The 12461-nt window shown below is 49.5% G+C and overlaps 3 protein-coding genes across 3 annotated transcripts; all 3 read right to left on the bottom strand.

Moving 5' to 3' along the window:
• Positions 1-719: 719 nt before the first annotated feature.
• N7484_003301 (Carbohydrate-binding WSC subgroup) lies at positions 720-1919 on the bottom strand (the record flags this gene model as incomplete). Its single annotated transcript, XM_057113721.1, has 5 exons — positions 720-737; positions 793-1272; positions 1300-1371; positions 1485-1756; positions 1811-1919. 5 exons carry the CDS (start codon positions 1917-1919, stop codon positions 720-722), a joined length of 951 nt encoding a protein of 316 aa, XP_056973861.1.
• A 4025-nt stretch (positions 1920-5944) lies between these two features.
• N7484_003300 (uncharacterized protein) lies at positions 5945-8406 on the bottom strand (the record flags this gene model as incomplete). The annotated part of the gene is made up of 4 exons (XM_057113720.1): positions 5945-6142; positions 6208-6811; positions 6867-6954; positions 7008-8406. The coding sequence occupies 4 exons, from the start codon at positions 8404-8406 to the stop codon at positions 5945-5947; spliced, it is 2289 nt and encodes a 762-aa protein (XP_056973860.1).
• A 1156-nt stretch (positions 8407-9562) lies between these two features.
• N7484_003299 (DNA-directed DNA polymerase eta) lies at positions 9563-11518 on the bottom strand (the record flags this gene model as incomplete). The annotated part of the gene is made up of 1 exon (XM_057113719.1): positions 9563-11518. One exon carries the CDS (start codon positions 11516-11518, stop codon positions 9563-9565), a length of 1956 nt encoding a protein of 651 aa, XP_056973859.1.
• Between the last annotated feature and the right edge of the window lie 943 nt (positions 11519-12461).

The raw sequence follows: 12461 nt of genomic DNA, 5'->3' as shown, positions 1-12461 counted from the left end.
TAGACATCATGCCACGTCGAAGGATCTACTTGGGCAGCTTGCTACACTATTAAGGGGTATCTCAACCCTCCGAGTGGACACACCACAGCAACCCGGTTGAGACTAATAAGTCATTTGAGATTTCAATAGGATTGTAGATGTATCATTCTCTAAACACCAGGGGGGTAACGCCGTGGCAGCAACCCAAACGAGTAGAAACACGTGGATTATGATAAAAGGAAAGCAAAGAGCTGGCTGGATGGTACAACGGATGAAATGAGAATTAGAAAGGAAAAAAAAGAAAGATCAAGGAGATGGGGCGATCTGGAGAGGGTCGGATGTATGTACTGGAATCATATGGGCTGGGGTGCTTATCATCCACGGTATGTATGTTAGGTATGTATGCTGTTGCTCGTGAACTCGTCTCGACGGCAGATCATCGCTTCCAGGGGTCGAATAGGCTCATTTTCATGTCGGGTACTGTAGTGCCTCCCAAGTATCCTTTTCTCATCCATTCACACAAGTGCTGTGGTGGATTTCAAACCCCGGTTCAAGTGTCCTCCATCTCAGTTTTCTTCACGGCCACCACCTTCAGAATAGGAAAGAAGTCAAGGGACAGTTGGGTATCATAACAGAGTTGTTTTGGGTAGATTCGCGCAGAATTAATGGTGGAAGGAAATCTCGCGGGGTCAAGGGTGGAGAGGAAGAAAACGTGGAGGATAGGGATTCCGAGTCAAGATTTAGTCCGGGTTGGTGAGCTATGACACTGGGTTAGCATGTGTTTTACATCAGTCGATGCGGAATAGAACTTACGCGAAGGACAGGTCGTGAGTAGTCTTCGTTGTCCTGCAGCGAGACACTGCTATCCCGAGCTCCATTTGGATAAATAGCGGTGTTGGTCTTCATACGGTTATCGGTGAAAGTCGCCTTGCGTCCAAGGTCAGATCCACCGGCACCACCAGGGAAGACTCCACGAGACCAGCTCGAGCTCTGGCTAGTTCGGTCGGCCATATCCTGGCTTGGGACGGGGCTGGATGAGCGAGCACGCTTGCGGTAGAAGAAGACGAGGAAGACAAGCGCGCCCACCAGGGCGAGACCTCCGATGACGCCGACAACAATTCCTGCAATCGATCCACCACTCAGGCCGGAGCTCTTATCGCTAGTCGTGGCGACTGTGCTCCCATCCGCGCCAGAGGTGGCACTCGAGCCAGACACAGTGATTGTCTTGACTTCGCCGTTCGAGGAGGTTGTGTAGGCGACACTGGCTGCAGTCGTGGTGGTGGAACCGCTAGTCTGTAGTCAAAGGTTAGCGGGATGAACCGAGCCGTTGGGGGTTGATGGTAGTACAGTGGAAATCGAGTGGGTGCTTGACGATGTGCTTGTAGTAGTCCCCTAATCCAGGTATTAAAATCGGGACCCCATGGGAGAAGCGCAGATTCAAAAAACCCAGAATAACCAAAGGGACTAATGGGGTGATTTGAAAACACAGGCAAGGGTAAACTTACCGAAGACGTTGATGAAGTGCTGTCGCTGCCGCTCGCGGTGCTGGTAGGGCTGTTTCCATCAATGGCGACATAGGCGTACACTCCCTTGGCAGCACTACCACAGCTATCAGAGGGATAACCAGGGCATCCCGTATCACACTTCGTAGCTTTCTCTTGAGTATCAGAGGCCGGTACCACGTTCGAGCACCAACAGACCTTTCCTTGGAGAATACCGAAGGCGTAATCGGCACAGGTTCCCTCACAGAGGCCGTTGGATTGATAGGTACTCGTTGCTACAACATGGTCAGCAGGACAATTCTCGAAGTTAAACTCCATTCATCACGCACATGAGTTACCGGAAGATCCAGTGTTTTCAGTCGAGCAGTAGGCCAAGGTCGAAGTCGCCAAAGTTCGGGGCAACAGAGCCAAGGCCGACACCAGCAATGAGAAGTGCATGGTGGGCAGAGAGGTTGGGTGTCGAGTCTCCACTACCCAATTCTTCTTTTCAAGGCCCTTGATTTTCTTTTCCTCGATCGAGGTTCAACCTCCACTAACACGATCTTTCCTCGACGGAGGTGATGAGGGCGTGTTCAGGTGTGACAGGGTTGAAAAGCGAAGTGTGTGCCGACCGGTGATTGATGTCGATCACCATACACGGGAGGTGTGAGAGGGTGAGAGAAGCGATTGAAGATCCCCCACCAAGCCACCAGGATATTCTGTAAACGAAAGCAGCGACAGTCAGGGAATTTGCATCATTCCCTTCAACTTGTCTAGAGGGTCGATTTCCTGGGGAAGTTTCGCGAGGTTGGATGGGTGCAGGGGAAAGAAAGGGAAAGAGGAGAAAGGGTAAATGAAAGTCACGGGGATTTGGGACGTTTCTGCTATGAGTATCTCCCGGCATTGCCGCTAGCTCGGTGGGTACGGACTCTCTCGCACGTCCTGCTTTTTTGTATAAGAGACTTCTTTATTCATGGCTATAGGACTCAATTCTATCTCTTCTTAGGCTTTTTATTTTGTTTTTGTTTATTCTCACTTAGTATGTCGCTGTGGTCCTTCCTGCAGAAGTCCCATGGGTCGGTTGTTTTGGTGTTGCTTAGAAGACTCGAAACCAGACGCGCACAGTAAACCGAATACCGAATTAGTGCGTCTCCACTTTTCGTAACATTGGTTGGCGTGGCGCAAGGAAATCAAATAATGGAACTTGGACAGGTACGAGATTCCCGTATCCAAGCATTCCTGGCCCTTCATACCTCAGTCTCTCTGTCTCTGTCTTTTCCGGTGTCTTTGTCTTGTCTCCATGGAGGCACATACACGGAAGCCCGGATGTTGTGTGACAGAGGGGCGATAGCGCAAACTAGAGCCAAGCATACGTAATGTGTGGATCACAGTCTCAGAGCTGCGACCCAAACAAGCCACATAGAGCTCACCCGTAAGCCACATGAAAAGTTATGCATCGACATACAGAGATTTTTACCACCCCAGACTTGAAATTAAAGCCCCTGATGGAGGACCTAGAAAAGGAAATCACATTCGTGTCTCAGGTTTGAGCTAAATCACAATCCGGTATAACATACTCTTGGCCCCCTCCTGTCTTACTCGGGTAAAAGTATGGACCTGGTTACTCTTTGTGGATTGGCTCTGATTAACTGATACGATATCCGTGATATCCATGCTCATGCTGATTGACGGAAAACTGGTCATAGACGCCAGAGGCGACGATCAGTCCTGTGGACAACCCAGAATCGTACCCGAATGTGACGGCACTTGCATACTCCTCAGCAGCGGTTCCTGGCTCCTCAGCAAGTCAGATTCTAATTAAATGACTTGTTCTTTTCCCCCCTGAATCGTTTATGCACGGATATACGGAGGAAATGGATCGTGGGAACAGCCCGTTGTGCGTGGTCTTTGGCGGGAAATCGTGGGCTTTTCACCAAGGTTAAAGCCTCGAATGCAGCTAGCCAAATTAAGTTTAGTGCCGTTGCAATGGAAGACGTTCATCACATATCGATGCCACTACGTTCTAATTTTATAGCTGAAATATACAATAGTCTCCATTCTCGTTCGCGAACTCATTTGATATCGGAGCTGATGCCAGGAGAATAAATGCTGGCTTTGACAATTGTACGCGTCATATGATAATCGCTCTCCAGGAAAGTTTCCGCCTTCCCTTGGAAATACAGTATCAATTATACCAAGATATATCACCATGGCTCGACACGCAGTCAAACCCCTTCGTAAAATTTCTCAAGGTCGAATCCGAGTGCAAGATACTCTGGATGGTCCCATCAGGAAATTGTGGAAACCATCCTTCGATTCCCTTCCGATCTACCTAGGTAGACAAAGCAGGGTTTTTTTTGCATTAGTTGCAAGATGGTGTAGGCATGCCTGTTGTGTCTCGTACAACAGACCTCATGAAACATCCGTACTATCAACATTGCCCAGGATGAAGTTACTTCTTCGACTCAGAAACGGGCGCTGGGTATATTGTTCTAGACGTCGAAATCTCCCCTGGAACTCAAGAAGGCGGCATTTCCTATATTTTGGAAGACGATATGAAGCCAGCCGTTCTCCATCCAAGTGTGAGGCTGGGTATTCTGGGCTAGACGCTAGAAAAGTTGACATTGAAATTTGCCCGTGTCCGAAACCGCATTTCATAAAAAAGCATACAGCTGATTGTTCTCTATATCAAAAAGAATGCTTCATCTAAGATCTTTTATATTCTTTCTGGGTAATACTATTCGGGATATTATCACAACTTTAGGGTTGATCAAGCTGCATTAGGTATCAAAGCTTTATATGGTACCAATGCCATGGAACAACACGGAAACCAGCCCTACCACATACATTTGAAGATACTGGTAGAGGCTTGGGAGGCGATAAGTGGTCAAAGGGCGGCGAAGATCATTGGTCAGCATTCAGCGTATTGTCGTCGACTCTTCCTTTCAAATTGACATGGACTGGTACAAGTATCTCAATTTGCACTCTAGTGTTCTTTGGTCCAATAGCACTTGCCTCAATACATGTACCACCCGCTTTAGCTTTTTCAATAGAGTCACATCTTTACGGCCACGCACTCGGACGTAATCTTACGGGACACGGATCCAGACTTGACAGAATCTTGGAAAGTGGAAACTGCTCCACCACGTAAATTGGCTACCTTTTCATGACATTTACTCCGTACGGCTACTCGATCGCGATCGATCAATTTACAATCTGATCCATGATCCCATCATGCATCAACAATTCTACATATCAGATTAAAGGTTTTTGCTTCTTCCGAGATCCCTTAAAAACCACAATACAGTACTTAGACCTGGGCATACATAATGATCACGAAACTTCCCGAATCCCGGAATTGCCCCGGTTCTTGTTTTTGCCTCTCAGAACCCAAATCCCGTGCGGAAAGGATTATCACTTACAGCAAGTCTAGACAGTCCCCTGGTACCTGACCCGACGCTTCATAGCCCCCCACCTTTCAAAAATGATCCATTAATATGCCTGAGACAAGCCCACAATAATTTTGCGGGTGGCGGCAGGGATGGAGGGTGTGCAACGTAATCATGCGGACTGGGTTGCACCAGGGGGATGGGTACATGGTTCTAGATGGTTAATGATCGCCCGCCAACTTTTTCGACCCGAGCTTGTCTTTGTAGGCAATTGCTAGGGATTGCTGCACTTGCAAAATAAACTTGGATCTAACGGAGACTTGTCTCTGATAACTCTTTCTCGTCGGGTATGTTTTACAGGAAACCCGGCACATGTGCATAATGCTGCGTCTGGTGGCTTGTGGCGGGCTTGGCAACAGGGGTTATTGGTATTGATTTGTTGCTGCGGTAAAGATTTCCATGTGTTGACGTTGTTGATTGACTTGGCTGTGGCTTGCTTCTAAGAATACATGGTGCTAAGAATATCGGATTTTTTGGTGTGCGGCATTTTCGCTCTTTGTGAATACTGAATGCTTTGGAAGCTGATGGAATGTCCTTTGTGTTTATCCGTTCTTTGTGCCGATTTGGAGGGATGGTTGCCCTGTGACTAGGTGGATATTTGGAGGTCTAGAACGCGTTCTATGCTGAACCCCAAGTAGAGAAGCAGTGCTAGCACGGGGCATTGTTAGTAATATTATGAGTTGCTTGAGACCATGATTGTTGTCTTCAGACCTCGGAGCGACCAAAGACCTCGGTATTCGGCACAACACTGCAGTCCGATGGCCTCCAGAAAAGCAGAACATGATGGCAGGAAGCATAGCTGGAAATGATGTTGACGAGGGAAGGAAATGTAGAAGAAGCTGGTTTACAGATTCTACAATGATCGTGTTCAGCTAAATCAAGGCGTTGTGAGAGTGCCTCAACGAGCAGGCCGTCACACGATAGAGCACAAAAATTGTATCTTCTCTTCAAATGTTCTCGTATTCTAATCATATGTCATGACATTTTCATTATGGTCGTGAACACCACCTGGGCAAACTTCATTCCTTGACCATCTCAACGGTGATCGTCAATAATCCACTCTCGCTCCCTGATATGTCTCCCGACTCCTGGTCGAACCCGAGGTGGCATTCGATCTATCAAGGAGGCAGAGCGAGCAGGAATCGATGCTCGTTCACGATGCATTTCCTTGATCCGTCGCCGCCGAGTTCGGCGAATGTGGTCTGATAGCTCGACCAGCTCATCAATATCAGCCTACAAAGGCAATCACGTTAGTTTTCCCAAATCGCCAATTGGACGGATTGAATGGAGAGACATACCGGCTCAAGATATGAGAAAATATAGTAGAACATCCTCGTCTCCTCAAACTCATATCCCAGCTGCTCGATAGCCTCGCGAACAACCAAGTCCTTAGTTATCTCGGTCCACCGTTCATCGCGTCGCTCCTTGTGCACCTTCGGTCCAACTCGGTCATGCTGTTCGACTTCAACCTCCTCCTCAGACTCAGAATCAACCAGGGAAGCACCTTTTGGAGCCACTTCAACTATGTCAAGGAGGGCTCCGGTCATCTCAACCGTCTCTTCTTTTGAAGGAGCGTGAACAACAGACCATTCGTCGATACTGGTACGCGGGATGTCGTCGGCCAAAGATGCAGCTTGCATTTTCTCGCTTATCTTAACCTCCTCTTCAACAATATCGCGAGACATACCTCGTCGACTACGACTATGGACACGTTCAGTGACCAAAGGCTCCTCCTCGAGGCTCAGCGAGCGGGGCCTAGGGCGTGAACGACGCTCGCCACGTTTCCATGGATTGCGGAAGTCGGCAGACAGACCGCTAGTTGGCGAAATAGATTCCTCCTCGTCCCGATGTTCATGCTTGAAGGAGATGTCTTCTTCGGATTGGCGGCCGCTTCTTCGGGTTCTATAACTATGATTTAACAAACAAGAAGGCTAAGCTGCAAGGAAAGCAAACTCACTGGTGGTGCACATCGATTTCATCAAAGCTAGTGTGCGTGGATGCCTTTTCTGGGCTTGGTGCACGTGGCGGTCGGACTCCTTCGAATCCTACATAACGGTTAGCGCCAGGGCTACCTTGATCGAGAAACAAGGGATAATACCATGATCAATGTGCCGGTGGTGTGTAATGACATCCTGGTGGATTGGGGGAGCCCGTATAGGCTCCGGCGACGGGCTCCTTTCTCGAGGTGACGACCTGTCTTTGCGAGTGATATGCTCGTCCCTTTCTGCACTCTTTCTGCGAGTCTCTCTTTCAAGTCTATCTTGCCGGATATCGATCACCTCATCATCCTCGATATCTCCGCGTCTAGCTCTAGGCCGTCTTGAAAACCGAATATCAATCTCTTCTTCAAGTTCAAGATCTCCACGTCCATGTCTGGGAAGTCTTTGGGGGCGATTATCAAGCTCGCCATCATCCGTATGTTCGCGTTCACGTCTAGGGCGTCTTGAGGAGCGAATATCTAGATTTTCATTCTCCTCGATATCTTCTCGCTCAAGTCTAGAGCGTCTATGGGTGCGAATATCACGCTCCTCATGATTCTGTTCCCATCTAGGGTTGGGGCGCCTTGAAGAACGAATATCAATCTCCGCATCCAAATCCTCATCCTCATGTTCTCGATCATCAGGCCAGCTACCTGGTGGCCCTCGACCGTATCGTGCCCGGGGTGGACTTCGGTAACTTCGCTGCCGCATATCCTGCACTCGGAGCTCCTCATCTTCTTCAATTTCACGGGGAGAGGGTCTATCTTTCCACTGCATGACTATCTCTTCCTCCTTCGACAGAGTCGGTGACCTATCGCGATATTTCGAGCGCCGCGGTCTTTCTTCGCGCTCATCAATAATGTCTGCTTCTAATTCCGTTTCCCGAAAATGAGGCTTGCGACGGCTATCAGAAGAGCGAACATACACTTCATCTCGAACATCGGAGTATCGTCTTTCCCGAGGCCGTCGATCTATTTCGCTATCATAAACCGGAGACGGCGGCATTTGTGCCCTGCGCCGGATCGCAATTTCCTCCTCTTCAAATTCTCGTTCTGGGCGAGGTCTTCGAGCACGCCGCTCTCGCTCATCATAACCATACTCTTCATCAAAATTGCGAGGGCGGTGTCGTACGCCGCGTCGCATCTCTCTTTCATCGATGAGTTCGTCTGGGTCCATATCGCGAGTGCGGTTGCTCCTTCGTGGTCGTGTGCGTATATATGACTCTTCCCTGTCCGGTATGGGTCCAATATCATCTGCGGATCTTCTCATGCGTACAGGTGGCTCAAGATCTCGAGGTGGGACTACAAAAGCTTCGCGCACAAAGTCTCTTGGAGGCCGTTCTCGGACCCGCATCCGCTCCATATCTTCAACAATCGGCATTGATTCCCTGCGTCTGTACCCAACGTCATCTTCAAATGATGACCGCTCGGGCCGACGGGTGCGGGGGTATCTTTCGCGTTCGGGTTCAAAATATTCTTCCTCGTAATAGCCTGGCGGCGGTGGTGCTCGGCGAGGCATGGCGGGGAAGACGGTTATGTCGTATCCAGGCGCAGTAAAGGCGGTCCAACCTTATGTGCTCTGTGGCGGCACCGGGGAGGCAACCAAGGAAAGGGGGGGAGTAGAAGCCAGTCGTCTCGGGGCGTCAAGTCATGGACCTTTCTAAATAGAGATGGTTATCCAAATTGACAATCGCAAATCTCGGCTGCTTTCCTCGCAAGTCGGGTAGCGAAATGTCTCTAGCAAAAGCAGCCCGAAGCACAGGTAACTCGCTCCAATCCTTGGGCTTATTAGGCGACAATAATGGGACAACCAAATGAGGCCAAAGGAAAAAATTAACCCGGTGGCCCCGGGTCATCAAGTCATTAAACTTCTTGCGTGAAGACAGTATTGTGAGTCCACAATCGCAAGGTTTCGTCAGTCGCAATCTCGTGCGCAAACGACCTAGCTTCAGCTTCTGGGGCTTTAGGCGGCAACTCGAAAACAACTTGGCTTCACAAGAAGCACAAGTGCACTAACAGCTTGATGTTTGTTAACGTGCGCAGTCAACGCCGCAAGACGCATTGGTTTCAAGAGTATCTCGGCGGGGTATTCGAGCGCAATCGTTTATCGCGCGGCACGTCCCGAAAATCAAATGCCGCCAAGCAATGACGTGAATTTTGAGGGTAATAAGCAGTTGAAACCTAGTCGTCGCGGTCTTTTGATTGTATAGGAGAGTCGAAAGCATTAGCAAGAGGCAGAAAGCGCAGAAGCGATTCGGATTTGCTTGGGGCGCCGCAGCGACATAACCGCTAGTCCTATGACCCCGCTGCCTACCGCTGATGTCACATACATTGGATCGCCTAGGTGTACCACTCTAGCGGTGGGAATACACTTACAGGATGTTTGATAATTTAACAGGATAGAAAAGGTGAATTTTATTTTGTTTACTTTGATTCGGATCTATATATCGAAGATTGGCTCGATCCATGGTTGAGGTTGGGATCCTTGGTTGGGTCTAACCATATAGAACTTGGACCTGGGCACAATTTGATTATTATGACGTCGGATATAACAAGCATTACAGGGCTTAGACTGGGTATGAGAATACAACAGGGGTATCTTGTGAGTCTAGTCAAAGAAAAAAATCGCCACTAGAGAGGACTAGCACATCCATGCCACAAAGTTACTCCTTTCATTAGAAGGCCAGTCGCATCTGTCCTTTCTCTGACTTTCCTCGGCCACGACCTCCTCGGCCACGAGTATTGGATGCTCGGGAGTTGGTCGGTGTGTGGCTTTGCTGTTGGGCATCCCGTACTTCTTGTCTGTCCTGATTTGCCAGATCTTTGGCAAAATGCCAGTCGTCGTGTTCCTCTCTGTCGTACTCGGGGATAGATTTGGAACATCGACTGCAGGTAAATTGCTGGATTTGGGAGGTGTCCGGTGATTTCGCAATGTCTGTCTGGATTATAGGTGCTAAGTCTTGAGCTAATGGAAGTTGAGGGCTTTCATTCTCAGATGTAGCGGAATCATCAGCATGGGGTTGATTGAAGAAACGTTTGATGCCCTCGTGAATCTTCCTCTTTTTCTCTGTCGAAGGCTGTTCACTGGAGGTAACGGTGTCTCGCGGTCTGGCATGAATGAGAGACTTGGCCTGATCGGCACGAACCAAAAAGCCTTCAATGGCCTTGTTTTTGCCCACGCCATCTTCAAAGCTGCCCACGCTCAATGACAGGTTTGCACATGGCCACGCCTGTCCATCTGCCATCATTTGTCGAAGCAAAGTCTTAGCCAGTTCAAATAGCAAATCTTCATCAATGGTGTTAGAACTAGGGATTGGGATTTGACGCGATCGACTCTGCACAACTCTGTGGTGAAGAGTAATCACTCGAGGGCGACGTCTATTTTCAAGCACGCCATCCTCGACGAGGCGACCGTAGATATCAGCCGCAAAGATGTGCAGCCATTTTTCTGCTTGATCAACTGAATTGATGCTGGGACGAAATGATTTTGCAGACAACATGGATTTCATTTGCGTTCGAGGGTTGACCTCGCTGCGATCGTCTCCCCGGATGATGGCATACAACCAAGTCGCGGTGTGGTCATCGAGTTTTGCACGCAGCTGCTCAAGGGTTACATTGAGAAGCTCGCTCACTTGCTCTGTTCCGAAAAAAGCAGTGATCTGATCTCCCAACTTGCCGCCTAGCATCCGGATCTGAGTGAATCTGTATCCACCGAGAAACTTTTGAATAGCGCGATTCCTTACCACTGTCTGCTTATTAGGCTTGTTACAAGCGCTGCCCAGTTTGGCAAGCATTTTGTTCCGAGCAATACCGGCGGAGCAGGTGTAGTGTAGCTTGTCCCACACTGCAGTTCTGACCGACCTCGTGATCTCAGCGGCCACCAGCATGACAATATCATCCCAGTCAGGGTCATCTTCCTCACTTTCCTGCGGGCTCAAGTCTATCAGCGAGTCCTCAGATGCCCATTGTAGCGCCGTAGTAGGTGGGCAAGGCAACTCGGCAATTTTCTTCTCGTCTTGAGAAATGACCCGAAGCTCAGGGTATCTCCGGAGTAAGACGCAGTAGATGAGGGGAGAAAGATCAATGAAGACTTCATCAATACTGGCCTTTTCCAGCCCAGGCAAAATCCCTTGAGTAAGGTCATCAAGCTCGCCTTCCGATGTATCCGAGCACCACCTCTGCAACTCCTCCTTCATCGTCGCGAGAATCTTCCGCGACGCTGCCCGATAAGGATCTAAAGACACCTTGTCGGTTTTAACACTCCGAAACGAGTCATCTCGGTAAGCCCAACGACCGCCTTCGCCCTCTCGGAACGTCGCAACATGTTGTAAGACGATATTCGGACATAGTTTCCGCGCCTCGGCGGTGCTGACCATGCGGTTGATACCGAACGGTCGCGCTGCATAATTCACGGCGATCAGTGAATCCCACTGCTGTACCGCGAGTGGGGTGTCGCGAGGCGTCCCCAGGCGGACCATCTCACACTGGGCGTAAAAGGCATCGAGGTCGATATGCGCAATAGCGCGTAAGGGTGTTGCGGTGGAGCTTTGGCGCAACAATTGAAAGTGGCGGTAGGTGTAGCGGGAGCGTTTCACGGCATCGGGGGTGTTGGGCGGGTCTGCAGACGACATCCCTGATTATTCGTCATCATCGGGAGTGAGAAACTGTGCAGCAACCTTGGAATGGCCCTAGAATGGGATCTGATCTGAGGACTGGATTCTGGGGATTTTCGCGACCCTTGGATAGGTGTCCCAATAGGGATTAGCGTGGACACGTGCCCAGAGCCTCAGGTTTTCCACAAACAAACATTCCAACGATCTATATCGATAATACACAGTGTTATGATTACTGCTATATTGACTCTTCTTAGCCATCTTACAGCCCTGGAGGTGAATATACCAGAATATACCTTCACGTCTAGACCTGAATAGCCATATCTGACCTGCAGTCCCTCCAGTTTTCATTTATTAGCAATCTAACACAATACATATATCTCGGGGTCGATGCACTCCAGACTGCGCATCATAATAGGATCTCAGGTATTCAGGAGCGACCACTTTGAAATACGTGAACTGATCTCCCCGTTCGAACCCAAATCTCGTCATTTTTAAAATGCCTTCATTCTTTTTCCATCTTGTGCAGGTCGAGGCCCGACAAGAACCGCCGTGTGATCTCCCGTTTAGCTCACCCTGTGCTGACATAGCCGAGCTCTGAGTGGTCCACGCGCTGACGGAGTCGTGCCCAACACGCATTCATGCCCAACCGCCTGTCCTGCGGTTCAGTGGCAACGGTCTGTCACTATCCCACCGATCTGGCCGCAGATTGGTCCCTTGCTGCAACGGATGTTGCAGAAAGGAGGGCGAGGATCATCCCCTGTGGTCCCGATTTGTACCACCTGGTCGCCTTGTTCACAAGCTCGGGAGGAAAATCCCGGTCATTTCGCCACAAGGAAGTATTTCGTTACTTGTGCCCCTTTGTCACTGTTGACCGCTTGGTCCACCCAACGTTCATATACCTGACGGCATACGCAGGAGACTGGGTAGGGAAAACCCAATGAAATCAGAGGATATGATG

The sequence above is a fragment of the Penicillium longicatenatum genome (assembly GCF_028827895.1).
Source record: "Penicillium longicatenatum strain IBT 33135 chromosome Unknown contig_2_segment0_segment0, whole genome shotgun sequence".
In the NCBI taxonomy this organism is placed as follows: domain Eukaryota; kingdom Fungi; phylum Ascomycota; class Eurotiomycetes; order Eurotiales; family Aspergillaceae; genus Penicillium; species Penicillium longicatenatum.
Note: the sequence above shows the minus strand (reverse complement) of the source record. Positions and strands in the feature narration are given on the sequence as shown.